The following is a 15777-nucleotide window of genomic DNA, read 5'->3' on the forward strand; positions in this document are numbered from 1 at the left end:
TGAATTTAAGACTCATTTGTGCAAAACTGTGGTACAGTCTTTTTTTGCTCCCTCAAAGGCCTCCTTGGCCTTTTGGTTTGAGTATGAAATCCCAAAATGAGGACTACTTATGTCACACTAAATGTGTGATTTAGGGGAGTACTAAGGGCAATAAAAGACCCTATTACTAGCCACAGAAACTTTGGAATGACAGAATAAAAATCTATTATCAGCTAAATTTAAAAAAGAATGATAAAATGTATTTCTGGCTTTTTCTAACATCAGAAGTAACAACAATGTTCTGTAGATGAAAGCTCCTTCGCTTTTTAAAATGAAATATTTTAAAAAAAATTAAAAAGAAGAAATAAAGCTACCATGCAGGTATAGAAGCATTTTCTAAAGTAACTACATTCAAAAAGCTCTAACAAAATGCTTCCCATTGAGATCAGTCTCAATACCTGTGGCCACTAATAGTACTAATAATGGGGAAAGAAATGTTTTTTCTATGGATTAGAAACCGGCCAAACAGACAGTACAACAGCAGGGATATATAGCCCATTTCAGTAATTCAAAAGGTTAACAAAAAATGCCAGGTACTTCCTGTTAGCCATGTTTAATTTATTTATGAAAGGGAATTAACAGCACCAACACTTTACACATCATAAAAAAAAATTTAGAATATGCAGCAATGAAGAAATGTTTGCTTAACTCAAGAAGTTCAGTTAGTGGACAGCCTCCTGATTTATCAGATAAATCCAGTGCTGATTTATCAATAGTAAGACCCATTACAGAAACCTTCAAAGTTTTACATTAGCAGATCCTGAACAAGTTGTAGCTCCTCAAGTGAATGACCTGAATGCAATGCATACACAGACAAAAGAAAAACATGAAAATATGGTTATGCTACTGTAGAAATTTGTGGAAACATTAAATGCAAACTATGTTATGCTCATCAGAATTCTCAAAAGAAAGTACAGACCAACAGGATTCTGTTTGGAAGAGAACGCAGTGAAGGAAAGGTAAGGCAGATGCACACGAACGTGTGCACAAAATGATGTGACAGGGTTTCCAAGGCATGAACTTGTTTTATACACAACTATTCAAACTTACGTTTTGTCAGCTACTATTTATGAAATCAACCCAGTTCTAGATTTATGCAATATTCTTTTGCACCACCAAGATAGCAGCAATGCATGGGTTTGAAGTACGTATTACAGAAATTTTGTTTGCTTAAACTGATACATACTCGGAGGTTTTAAAGTCTTCCTCCTCAATGTGTTTTACAGGAAGAGCAATGCTTACATTGTATGATAGTGATATCAAATGATTAATAAAATTGAATGTCTTGTTAGCAGTTTGACTTTAACCCAGTGAAAGAGAATGAGTTGTTAACGGTTAATTCAGGTTACAAGCACTTTGTATGTCCTGCTAACAGCTTAGTTAAGGACCGGCAAATCCTTTTCTTTAGAAAAGGAACTTCACAAAGGAAGCACCTCCACAAGACAGATGAGCTGCTGGGAAACTCATCACAAGCAAAGAGCTCAGCAAAACCAGGGGAAAGGTAATTCCGGCAGGGGGAGATCTCAGCTACCGACTTACTGACCATTGACTCAAGAAATCCCCCAGACCCAAAAGAAGTTGCAACTGAGCATGTAAATTAATTAACATGAGAAGCGAGAAAATTATTTGACAAACGGGAAATGGAGTACTAAGTACTGAAGGAGCTGGGTAACTTGTAACCAATGAAGGCTGATGCCTTTGTATGCTAAACCATATAAATAGTGTAAATTTTTGACGGTCAGGGAGCTAGGCATCTGTGGATTACCACTTAGCTCTCTACTCTGCACAAACTAGAATAAAGAAGTAAGGAATACCTCTACTCGGTCTGTAAACTGGTGTTGCACACCAGGTAATGAACCCACTTACAGGACAAGAGTTTCACTCATTAATAAGTGTTAATTTATTACCACAAAGGTGCTGGCTTTTCAAAAGCATCATTGCAAATGAAAGACTAATGCTGTAACAGATTGAATTTCATTAGCAAGGAAATGTGTCAATCTTTTGATTAAATTAATGATCAAACAGAGTGTTTTAGGAAACACTCAGTAGTGTTGCCAGCAAAACACAAGGAAATCCTCCAAGTAAAGATTTGTATTTTAGAAGAATATGCCTGGAGGATGTAGCATATTTATGAGTTAGGCTCAAGCTCCAACAACTGAGAAAATAATTTTGTCACTCAGCTTCATTTTTTCAGTTCTGCTGGCTGAATGAAGAGCGAAGAAGATTATAAGATTAAGATCAAGTATGAAGTAAGCTGTACATTATTGCTTTTTTCCATCTCCACGGAGTAAGGCTGATTAACATTTTTCCTTCCCGGTGTCAAATTTTTTTAGCAGTCTGACAAACTCTGGATGCTCCACTCCCCATGAAGAAGTGAACCTCAACAAGATTTGATGCCCAGCATGACAACTGAGAGGTGTTCATGGTTACGTGTGTACGAGCAAACAGACCACCCAGGAACTATCCCCTGGTCCCACCACTGAACAGGGTGGCATAGGATGGTCTGTGTCCACATGGCTGCATTTCCCCTGAATCCTGCCTCCAAACAGGAGGTCTGCATCCAGACTAACTACTGGGAATGGTCCTGGGCCTCTGCCGAGCCCAGAGGCATGCCAGGGTGCCTGGGAGTGGCTGGCTGCTTTGGGCCAGAAAGTCTCTTAAAGACTAGTTCAAAAACATCACTGCCTAGCTGGCCCAGTGCTCACATCCATTGAGTAGCCCCATTTAGTTACAAGTATGGATGTACCCTGTGTGGCCCTTCTTTACTATTCAGACTTAGTTAAAGGCATCAACCTATGACTAAGTTTGTGTCAAGGGGTCTCCTGAAGAACTTGTTAACAGAAGCCTCCCTGAGAGCCAATAGGAAAATAGGGATGAGGTCCAAAACTGAATTTATCCTGGAGTGAACTGGCAATTCCTGTTTCATTTCTCTTTTTATGAAATAAGAAAGCATTATTTCACAGAAATATAAGAAAAAAAAACCACGGTACCCCATTAACCTGCAGAGCACAAGGCCCCAAGAAATTAGGAGCATACAAACCCAACAGCTGAAGAGCAACCAAGAAGGACAGATAAGGAGATAGTACTTTCTTCTTTTCATGCATGCTATCTCAAGATCACCAGGTTCCCTCTCATCAATGTAAAAGAGAGGGACAATCTACTCTCTATTTGGTTAGATTATGAAAGGGTTTTAAATCGTGTAACAAAAATCAAATCTGTTACACATATTCTCCAAATACAAACGTTTACTGAATTATTGGAACACTAAATACAACACATTAACCTCTAGCTCAGAATAATAAACTGTGAGCAATCAAAGGCTCTTAAAGCAGAGAATTTAAGACCAAAACCAAAGCTCATGTAATAAAAGAATATCACATAAGAACTACACAAAAATAAAATCAAATTATCTAGCTACTAAAATACACATATGTGCTCAAAATCTTGTGGGAATCAAATATTCCAGTAAAAATAAAGGGAGAGATGGAAACACAAGTTTCTTATTATCATACTTCATATGTTATAAAACCTAACAGTTAACTTATTTTTGGCAAAGGGACAAAGGTTGAACAACACGCTGGCTTACACAAATATTTTCTATTGTTAAATGCATCTTAAACGTAGTTTGTCATATATTAACTTCATGAACATAGTGCACCATGCAGTCTAAGAGCATCCCAAAGATAATTATGTTTCAAAACATTGATGAACAGCTAGCTGACAGCTTCCAGTGAGCCAGGTGTAAAAAAATTACTTAACAATTTATAGTTTAATTGAAAACAGATAAAATCATACGTATAATAAAGGCTGTACAGATGTTGCCCAAAGAAAGGCTGATATCTTTGGACAAATTACCACATATGATATTTTCTAGAACACTCCCTCTTGAAAAGATAAAACAGTAATAAAAGTTCTCTCCAAAAAAATGCACTTGTTTATAATCACAAAGTTAAATATGTCTCTGGAAATATATCAAGTTAACCTCATGTTTCACATTTTTAGTTGCTGTTTCCTTTAAAGGAAGAAAAAAAAAGTTGGACGTGGAGTGGAAATGGTTATGAAGTGGAAGAACCTACTCACACATATATTAAACACAGACTTTACGCTAACACTGCATTTCCGTCCACTGAAGATTCTATAACGTAAAGGAAGAGGCAATGGTTCAGCAAGAGTGCATGTTTAAGAATAAAAATTCAGTATTCTTCATTCATCATCCACCAGTACAGTGAGTTACTACTGAGCACTAACACCCATTTCCAGAGCTGCAAGGACATGGTCCTGCCTCAGCTGCCTTACTGCTTCAAAGAGACAATGAAAAATGTTCAGATACACATGAACATGCAGTAACACCTCTCACTCCTGCTGACTTACACAACGACTAACTTGTAGAAGCAATGATACATAGATACATATTATATTTTAAAAACAACGTCCTTCATAGTAGTACCAATCATGATTTATATTCTTTTCCATACATTCCCCCATGTGTAACCAGCAATCTGCTTGCCTTGAGATAAGACATTAAGACCATAGCCAGTCAATTTTTGGTGCAGTAACATAACGTAATTGACAATTATCCACTGATGTGTTTATAAATTTAAAGATGAGAAGACAACAAAGTCCTAAATATACTTATTACCATTACTAATTATTTACAAGGACATTTAAAGGTTCAAATTCAGTCAGGATTTTTTATCAAACTATTATATGTTATTAGTATTAGTCATTAATGGGTATATTTCATTTTAATTGAAAGGAAAGACATGGCATTACTCATAGACTAAGCACGTGCACTGTTTTGCTAAAAATACAACTTCCATTCTATAAGGTTAATGTACCTGAAGTTCTGATGCTCGCTTCATCATCTCCAGTGTAATGTAGCAACCAATAGAATGAGCAATCAGTACCAGCTTTATATCTTTTGATACATTCTTTTTGAGGAAGTTCAGCTTATGCTCTACTTGTCCGTTAAGTCCAAAAACATCCTCTAGTTCCTTAATATCTGTGTCTGAAACATAAAAGAAAAGAAGTCCTTTGTTTTAATGATACAGATTTCAAGTATCTCCCTCCCTTCTTTGGAAAACTCTGGAATAATCAAGCTTATTAATTAAAAAAACCCACCAACCCACCAAACTTAAAAAAATAATTTTAAGTTGCCACCACTGGTAAATATAGACTGATGAATTACATGTACAGGATGTGAAGCCTTATGAGTAGCTGGGGAACCAGGGAAGGATACAGAAACACATGAAGCTTTATGCCACATCATCTAGCCTTCATTGATCACTGGATCTGCTTAAATCAATCCAACTTTACACTGAGAGATAAGAACCTACATAAAAGCAGTACTGCCCCAGAATAAGAGTCCCTGCACTCAAGACAAACTATCACATATGTAATCATGCACTGAGAGCCATCACATACTCAAAATCTGTATTAAAATAAAGATGCACAAAAAAGTCCCATGGAATGAGGAAAAATATGAAATGCCTGTGTCAACATGGAGCACTAGCACTTTATATATTCTGCATATTCTTACCATTCTCAATCCAGCCACAAAGAGGAAGATCAAGTTAGAGCTTCATGGTTCTAGGTTATTGTGCAATTTAATTGCTGTTTTGCTAGGGACCTCCTAAAGGAGCTTTGTAATCACTTACAGTGAGGACTTTGCTACTTGCTTCCTGGCCAGTCAACAATAATACATGGACAGTGTGATGCCTGTAAGAATTTACAGCAATTTGGGCATCCTATCTCTTGCTTGTGAGGTAGGTGACATGGCTCTCAAGTTCCCCAATCTACGGGGGTTCACAGCTTTTTCATCTGCTAGAAAGGTGTTCTACCCACTAAACTAAAAGCTATGTTAAGGATTCACTAAAAGCTACGTTAAGCCAGGTCGAGCTGGAGTACTCTATGGAAAAGACTGTAAGAAGAAATATTGAAAATCAAGGAATGAAAAAAGAGGCAGAAAGCGTGAAGGAACATATGCTTATAGCTTGTCTAAAAGAGATGCACTGTTAATAATATGACTTAATTTCCTAAATCCATGCTATCACCTCAGGGCTTGATTACGTACTCCAGCTTAAATTTCTGATCTTTTATGCTCCTTACATGTTGACTTGCAACACAGCTTTAGTCTGAAATAAGCTAAATCTCTTGGCGGCAAGGTTCAGAAGCATTATTGAGCCATGGTCCTACAGACAGCACATAAGTTCCTGGCAAAAGCCACCCACCCCTAACAATTCAGGAACAGCTAACTAAGGTAGTGCACATGCAGCCCTAAGCACCCCACCAAGTATAAGGTGTTTAACTTCCTGCTTTGGTTTCTTTTGATGACCCCTGCATCAGCTCCCTATGTGAAAAATAGATGTGGAAGAAAGCATCCGGCAGGCAGGGATACTATAAAGACACATATATTAAAAAAACTGAAACGCACTAAAAAACTCCTCTAAGAGAAATTTAGAGAGCATCATAGATCCATTTCATATGTAGTGGGGTTTTTGCCCGCTTGGAGAAAGCACTGACCATGTAGTTAACTGCCTATGATTGTGAGCACAGCTCATCAAATGATAATCTGTATATAGTAAATTTGATAGCAGTTGGTCAGTAATCTCAAATATTAAAAATCATCGCTGCTGTAGTGAAGTTATCAGGGGTTTGAGAGTGACAGTATTGGTAGCCTAAGTGGGCTGTCACTGTACTGCCTTTTTGATCATCTGTATGAAGCACAAGCTTTCAAATTGAAATAATTGCTCAAGAATGAGTTCTGATGGCTTTTTTCTGAGCTTAAACTACTACCACAAAGGTCACAACAAAGTTCTTTAGTTAAACTAATCTACTAAAAGTACTAATGATCATATTCCAGCCTATTTTACAGTTGTTTACTCTATATGAAAAAGGGGTTTACTAAAAAACACTCAAGGAATGTAAAACTAGATGAGAAGTAACATTTTTCTTATTAGGCTTTCTAAAAGTAATAGAAACCAAAGAGCTCATTCTGTTTTTTGAAACCCTAAATAAAAGCCTGAGGCCAAAACATTGTTTTTAAACTTAGTTGCTATTTTTAGCAAAAGCTGTCTCCTACTTTTTATTTAATTACACAACAGCCCAACCTTATGCAGGAGTGGGCTGTCTACATTGTAAGTCTAATTAAGAGTATATATAACACACAGAAAACACAGAATACTAGAAATACAACAGCCCATGGATTACAGGAACAAGTGAAAGAGCATGTTACATTGAGCTATGCATATTACTGTGTGTTGGGTTGAGCAGGCCAGTTTTCCCTTGTAAACATTTGCTATCATTTCCATAATGTTTCAGTCAGGCTCTGCCACCTCCAGTGATTTATCAGCACGTCTTTTAATGTTTGACATTCCATTCTGTGGTGGGTTGACCTTGACTGGATGCCAAGTGCCCACCAAACTGCTCTATCACTCCCCTCCTCAACAGCACAGAGTGGGAGAAAATAAGATGGAAAAAAACTTGTGGGTTAAGATAAAGGCAACAGCAAAAAGTCATGCATGCGAAAGCAAAGGAAGACAAAAGATGTTATCCCCTTCCCATCACAGGTGATGCTCAGCCACTTCCTGGGAAGCAGGGCTTCAGGATGTGTAGAGGGTGCTCCAGAAGACAAATGTCATAATTAACGAATGCCCCCCTCTCCTCCTCCGTTCTCTTAGCTTTTATATCTGAGCAGATGTCACATGGTTTGGAATATCCCTTTGGTCACTTTGTCAGCTGTTCTGGCTGTGTCCCCTCCCAAGACCTTGCCCACTACCAGCCTATTGGGTGGGGGAAGGCTGGAGAGACAGCCTTGGTGCTGTGGAAGCGCTGCTGGGCAGTAGCCACACACCCGTGTTACCCTCACCTTTCTAGCTACTGATAACAAGCACAGCACTCAGCCAGACCCGATGTACATTCGTAGCTTTATTTCTTGAAAGTGAGTGATTTTATAATAATTTCAGCTTATTTCCAGGTTAGAACAAGGGAAAAGGAAGTAAAGTAGGTGTACATTCTTCTATAGAACCTCTCATGGCTCACAAGACCCCAGAAATCAAGCAGGAAACAGGAAAAAAAATGTATTTGTATTGTTGAATCTCATGAGGTTAATGGCTACTTTTCACTACGCCAAGTCAATATCTGCTACAAGAGATGCTGATAACTACTGTAATGCAATTAACAAATAATACAGCAAAGACAGTCTAGGCCAGTCTCAACATCCTCCATGTTAAGGTAGATAACTATGTTAGATAAATACAGTTAATCATTTTAGCTATTAAGACATTAGGTATCTAATTTAGTATTTAGTTATCTAAGAAAAAGCAGCATAGAGATTCAGGGCAACATATTCATAGCTATTACTGATTTCAGAAGAGATGTGCCTATTCAGAACCTGTTTTGCTGCCAAACCAAGAACCCCAAGGAAGGATACGGGTGGGGATTTAGAGTAGAGTGAAAATAACCATTTGTTCCTCCCCGCATTTACGCAGACTTGAGTTTAGGACTTCAGCATACTCAACTCAAGCCTGTGCACTAGTGATTTCTTAAGGAAGCAGGGGAGAGCAGAGCTTGCAGAAGCAATTTTTAATTGGACAGGTTAGTTACGATTGATGATGATCACAGAGATCTGTTCTACTGCACTGGGCTAAAGCATCCTCAGCACAGCCCTGTTCAGCACCACGCAGAACAAGGATGCTCAGATTCCCACGTCTACTGACCTCTATTACATATATGTACAATCTCTCTTAGACTGAAAGCGAGCCCTAACAGCCAATGCTAATCCAAAGAATTCTTTCAGCTGTTCAATACAACCCTTCCTTTTCTTCTGCAATACTGGTTTGTTGCCAAACTAAATCACATTGGTACTACTCCTGAGAAGCCACACTGGAGGATGAGCATGCGGCGTGGGGTCTGGTGACCTACACGCAGAACTCTCCTCACCACCGACTGACTCTACACTCTTGTCAGGTGAAACCTCAACGTCACATAACCCTACACTGAAATACACATCCTACTTTACTTCTGGACAAATATAAAATCGCTTATGCCGCGTGTCAGTTCATGCTTCCCCAACATAAATGCTACACTTCTAATAGTCCAAAATATGTGAGAGCTGGACTGCATCACCGGTTTGGAAGATTTATTTATTTATTTTACAGAATAAAATCGCTCAGGGATTATCCAAAATCAACATGAATTTCTTGGGTGGAGAAGCTTAAATGGGTTCTTTGTATAAGCAAACAGACTTGCACAAACACACTGGCAGTCAACCCTCCAATGGCTCTACATCAGAGAAGGGACCAGAGTTACTTCACCTCAGGTGTGGGATAAATGGCATGGCTGAAGGAGAGCTCATTTAAGCAGTTTTCAGATAGCAGAAATTATACAACTTGTACATTATGCTGCAAACACCCCATATGGGCAAAGGCATGTGATTTTAAGACTTTATTTAGCTGAAGTGCATTAAAAGAAATAATGTATTTCTTTATTTTCTTTGGCAAAGCATTAATCTTCTGATGTGCTTTCGAAAAAACAAATGCGCCATGACTTTAATTAATCTCTTTTTCTGACCTCCTCTAAACCCACAGTCAGAAAACAATGATAGATTAAAATAAAGTGTTTGCTCTAAGATTAGTTGACATGTTAATCTTGCTAGGAAAGAGGACTTTGGTTTTCAGGGAAATAACAGAGAATTGTGTTTGTTTTTCTGCTGTGTATGCAAGGGAAATTCTTAGGCAGCAAAAAAAAAAAAAAGCATATTGGGTTATATGAGCAGACTTTAGACTGGAGATTCATAAAATTTAGCCCTTCATTAAACAGCCTCCAAAAATCATGGACCCCTTTTTACTGGATGATTCAAAACAATACTGGAGGCCAAATTTTCCAACATTGCCCTCAAATTTGTGCATAAAATTTCTGCAGGTCGTCGTACTTCTCTTATTCCACAAGGGAATGCTTGCGCATCCAAACTCTCAACTACCCTGGTCATAATAGGTGACGAAATATTTGTGCTCAGTACATATAGACACTTGTCCACTTGTCATGGACTGACTTTAAAGTCTGTCCCAGAACTCGCTCATACACAAGGCCTCCAAATGACTCATGAACAAGTAAGGCACTGTGTGAAAAGGTGACTTGTAATTATATGCCATGAAGGAAAGGAAACTAAAAACCACTGCCTTACCTTCTCTGTATCTTCTTCTTCCCTGGGTCATTTACTGTAAGAGGCAGTACCAGGATATCTAAACACAAAATCTAATGAACCACCCATCTAAACTCTTGTGGTCAACAATTTTCAGAACTAGACATTTCACAGAATAAGGGCAAGCAAGTATTTGGAGACTGAGCCAGGGGACTGGAAAAAGATTCACCTCTTCCTCTGACAGTGCTGCTCATTTCAGCTACATGACATCATCATATTGCTTCATGTTAATAGTTAGAAGAAATAAGTTTAAACACACAAAAATGCAGTATCATCATGAGAAAGTATCAAGAGGAAGAAAAGCAAGGAAGAAGATACTGAAAGGTCATTTGCATGCAACAAAGCATATTAAAAGGGAAAGAACAATCATGTATGGCCAGCTAAATAGTTCTGGAGAGCTTGCTCAGGTCCACCATAAATCCACTGCGCCTCCATCAAATACCAGAAGTGCAACCAACATACAGGGCCAAGTGTTTTAGACTTTATGCCCCACCACCTTTTTTCCACTACAAATACATACACTCATGGGAGGAGCAACAGCTGAGACTGAGCAACTACTATTTATATGGAGCAACCCATGGAAAGCTTTATCTTTGCCTGCATGTACTGACAGGCAGAAAGCAACCCCACAACTAAACTAATTAGAAGGATTACCTGTCAAACTGCCATGCATAGTCAGAAGTCTAATGAAATAAATAATTTGATTGCTTTTGTTCTTACAGCAAAACACAGTAATTCCTTACAATTGCATGATGCCATATGAAAACGTTTAAATACAACTGTAAGCTTAAAAACTGCGGTTTCAGGTTTGTGGGTCTAGTATAGGCAATTGTGTGAGAAAATACATCCCCTAAAGATATACTGCTTAAAGTCTGAATGCTTCACCCAATCCTTCATTTGATTATTGAACCCTGGATAACTTGTATCAGCAAGCAATAACATGCCAAATAAATGTGATGGGAACCATGAAAGAATGTTCAATAAATACTGAATAACTCCTCCTGATACCAGGAACCAGGTCTTAAAGCATTGTGTTTTAGATTAACCCTTAGACCTTAATCTGGCCCTAGTACCCTCAGGAACTATTCATGCAACTTTTAAGATAAACACACCACTCATTAGTGTTTATTGGAGCAATTACTTTTTGTAAAGGTATCCTCCACAAATAAATTACCATTTACCCGAGATACTGAAGCGGTCATATGTATTATTTTCTTTATTAGAAAAATAACAAGACCTTAATTTACAAATTGAACTACTGATTTCCTTTGCTATCTACGTACCTATTGCTGGGACACTTGTTTAACACCTAATCTGTTTTTCAAAGGAAGCTGTACTATAATTAAATTAGTACAAGCATGTTCTGACAGAATGAACTAATAAACATGACAAACACTAACCCCAAGTTTTTATTAAAGCATACAGGAGGATAATGAACCTATTAAATTAAGATATCAGTAAGAGACTTTTTTAAATTTTGCATTCGCAGTCTTGTTTCCCTCTGATTAGACTAACTATTACCAAGGTACGATGAGATAACAGTACAAACTTAGAAGCAGAATTTTTTTGGTTGTCTCCAATTTTGGCAAGGGAAACACCATTAACCAGCATTTTAGTATGAAGTTCTACACCAGTCTATGCCTCCAGAAACACTTTAATATGCATAAAGCAAATAAAATGGGGGGGGGGGTGTTTACATAACAGAGATGGAGAAGTTTTCTGTACTTGAATGACTGCATTTTACAGTCAGTAAGGTGAATAACTACAGAAAGTTTAATTTATAAGACTAAAAAAAATGAAAGGAAAACAAAGTAAAAAAACCTTCACACATTAGAGGCTAGAGAGCCATCACTGTATAGCAGCAGATCTAAATATCCATCGTAAAGTGATCTCAAGGAGCAAAAGCAAAGAGGTCTGAGCCTACAGAAAGCTGACTGCTCATGTTATGTTTCTTGTTCTCTGGCCACACTGAAGCCAAGTGAAAGTCTCTGTGAATTCCCTTCTTCACTTGCTCACACAAAACTGGAAGGGAATTCCTTGTTGAGGCTGACTGCTATGTAAAATGTATCTTGATACAGAAACAAGTATAGAATTTGTGACTTTTCTAGTCTCATACTTTCTTCACTTCTGGGCTGCACTTTTGATGGCAGCACACTACTTGCACTATTAAGGACCACTTTTCAGCAGACCTAATAATTTTAAAGAAAAAGACCTGTAACACCATGCTCATGTAGCTGAGCTGGTTGTAAAACATGAGTAAGGTAATACCACCACACCAGGTATCCTACTCTACATGCCACTTTACTTTGCAGAATACTCTCTATTAAATAGACAAGTAACTACAGAGCACAAGAAAACAGCATGCCCTTAGTTTACCATAAATTAGACTTTCATCTAGGCTTTACCCATTTTTTCCCAGTTTCAAAGTCACTTCATGTCTAGGTGGGCATGTCTACACTTGCAAAATAACAAATAATTTCAGTACTGGCAGCCCTTCAAAAACCTTCCAGAAATTTCCCATCTTCCAGTAATCCCAAAATGAATGAGCTCTGCCACAGCTTATTAAGGAAGAATCACTGAACATAGCCTGAAATAGGACTACATGCAAGCAAACAGGTACCAAATAAAACTAGTAACACTGGTGTAGTGGGAACCCCTGAACACATTACTCTTCCTGGGGTAATGAGGTCTCTGGGCATTCCAGAGTAACAGAGAGGCAAAGACAAGCCACCAGAGCAGGTTTCAACATAACCATGCTCAGCCTTCCCATACCAGGTGCTGAAGTGAAGCACACCTCTCTGGCCTTGCAGCAAAAAATAAGACAAAAAGAGATATCCAAGCTATCCCAATCCAAGACATTGGATTAGGAAGAAAGAAATTAATTAGCCTTGCATTGGCAAAGACTTCACAAACAATGACAGGAAGCACAGCTCATGTACTCTACAACTACCTGAAAGGAGGATGTAGCAAGGTGGGTGTCAGTTTCTTCTCCCCAATAACAAGCAATAGCACAAGAGGAAACAGCCTCAAGCTGCACCAGGGGAGGTTTAGTCTGGATATTAGGAAAAATTTCTTCATGGAAAGGGTTGCCAAGCATTGGAAGAGGAAGCCTAGGGAAGTGGTTGAGTCATCATCCCCAGAGGCATTTAAAAGACATGTAGGTGTGGCATTTAGGGACAAGGTTTAGTGGTGGACTTAGTAGTATTAGGTTAATGGTTGGACTGTGATCTTAAGGGTCTTTTCCAGCTTAAATGATTCTCTGATTCTACTTGAAGATCTGGTGATTAAGAAAATTAAGTCAGTAACAATAACTTCAGGAAAAAGCATGCACTGGGTGTGCACTTCTACCTGAAAGGGCTCCACATTCAGTCTGAGCCTCTGGATAGGATCACTGTACCAATAATGTCTGTCCAAGCACCACAGATAAAATCCTGCAATTTCCACTAGATTGCTGATTCACTGAGCTTACACTACAAAAAAAGGCCAAGTTGAAAAAATCAGTATAGCTCCCCCAAACCCACTTTCACGCTCCAGAAAGTCAATTTTCCTTGCTTCGCCTGACTAGCAGGTAGTGCTCCTGCAAATGTCTACCTTGCATGTTTTTCTTAGGAATACACATTTCAGATATGATCTGAAATAGTATCACAAAGTTTTACAAGGGCAAATGTGCTTCACTGCTTATTGGAATTACTACCATCAGTCTGAGGCATGAGATGTATGAGTCTCTCCAGGAACAATGCACAGAGAGGAGAGTACATGAGTACGTTGTTCCTTAAGGTAATCCTTTACTGGAAAGCATATTAGTATAAAGACCTTTTCATGATTGGCCAGACATAACATATTCCAATGTAACACAGGGAAAATTCAGTCTTGAAACTGAGGCATAAAGCTTTCTTCCTGAATGAAGCAACTGAAAGCAACTCCAGTGACTAGGATGCTTCAACAATAACGTACATTTGTACAGTGTAACAGTAGAAGAAAAACAAAATAATGATGTTCTGTACACCATCAAGACTGGGTAGGTATTAGCACAGGAGGTAAAGACAAGACAGTGGTAATTTTAAGAGTAGTGAAGTGAACAAAACTGGATGAATATCACTTCACAAGAATCAATTCAGTTGGTGTATGATAAATGAAGAGCTGTGCCACAGTAGGCAAGTCTACAGTCACACCTACTGAAAACAGCACTTTAAAACTTTGGGAAGTTTAAACATACAAATAGAGAAAGAGGGACTGAGAGCAAACAAGGGAGAGCCTAAGTTTGGAGCACAGACAGACAGCTGGCCAAGGAAGACAACTCATGTTATTCCACTGACAGGGAATAAAAAGAATGATTTTAAAAGTAGGAGAAAATCACAAGGAGCATGTCACAGAGTTAGGAGGGAGAAAGGGGAAAAAACAAGCAACTGAGTGTATACCTGGAGGGACATTATACAGCAGCACAAGTAACAATACAGAATTTGTACTTCACAGCGACCAGACCGATGGGTGATATCTGCTGAAGTGCTTGACGCTTCTACAGAATCCAAGCTAAAACTTTTAACGTGTTAGGCCAGTCCATCTTCTCTTGAAAATCGATCCCAAAATTTTATTTAGAACTGTGATGTAGGATAAGACTGAAATGTTCAACTAAATAGGATTCTTCAGAATAGTACTAATACAACAGTAACACTCTTCCTACTTCACTAGCTACTACGATGGCATTAGGATGGCATTCAGTATAACGTAAGTCCTTTTTTTGCATACTCACCTTGGATGATACTATTTTAATAGAGGTATAAAGGGAAGTGTAGGTTTCCATCTTCATTTGTCCATGGAAATGTTAAATTTACTATCTAGAATAACTACCCGCAGTAAACAGATCCAAATTATTTAATACTGTATAGCAGCCTTTTTATTCTAAGGAGTAAATGACCCACTTGGGCAAACATAACATTTTCCCATCTTTTATCTGTATACTTCAAAATCAATGGATTGTAAGAAGTTTTCAAAATTATTATTTTAGATTCCCTGATACTTTAAACTGCTGCCGCACCGCTGACTGCAAAGAGCTGTGTCAGTTTATTCTAGCAGAGAATGTGACCCCGTGCTACCAGGGGCCGTAGCACAAAACGTTTGCAAAATATTACGCAATGCAGTGCTACCTCACAGCGCTCAATCAATGCTTCTAATCGCTACCTGTCCTGAAAAGCCTTGTCTCTGTTTCAGCTCCTCTTTGCACAAGGAGTGCAAGCTGACAGCAAAGGGAACCAGCGGTGGCTCAGCAACTCCCAGCATGGATCCCCACTGGATGTCAGGGCAACAGAGGGCTGCTGCTGGCTGACGTGACTTGAAGTGAATCCAGCAGCCGGGACAATCTGCTTCTCTGGTCTGACACTCTTCACGGAGTTACACTTTCTGCCATCATCGGAAAAGGTCATGATTTTGACTGAGGAGCACTCCATGCTCTGTCTTTCATTACTTTGCACAGCACAGGGCAACAGAGTTGGATAAAACAGCACAGGTAAAAGCCTGAATTTATTAAAATCTGTGGAAAA

The 15777-nt window shown here is 38.6% G+C and overlaps 1 protein-coding gene across 2 annotated transcripts in view; it reads right to left on the reverse strand.

The window, feature by feature from the left end:
* The window catches only part of LDAH (lipid droplet associated hydrolase), a 123953-nt gene that overhangs the window by 59423 nt on the left and 48753 nt on the right, over window positions 1–15777 (reverse strand). For both annotated transcript variants that reach the window (XM_080390024.1, XM_080390023.1), the window contains exon 4: window positions 4878–5047. In XM_080390024.1, coding sequence (XP_080246150.1) covers window positions 4878–5047 — 170 coding nt within the window. The remainder of the gene's footprint in view (window positions 1–4877; window positions 5048–15777) is intronic.

This window comes from Falco punctatus (genome assembly GCF_963210335.1).
Source record: "Falco punctatus genome assembly, chromosome: 5".
Classification (NCBI taxonomy): Eukaryota; Metazoa; Chordata; class Aves; order Falconiformes; family Falconidae; genus Falco; species Falco punctatus.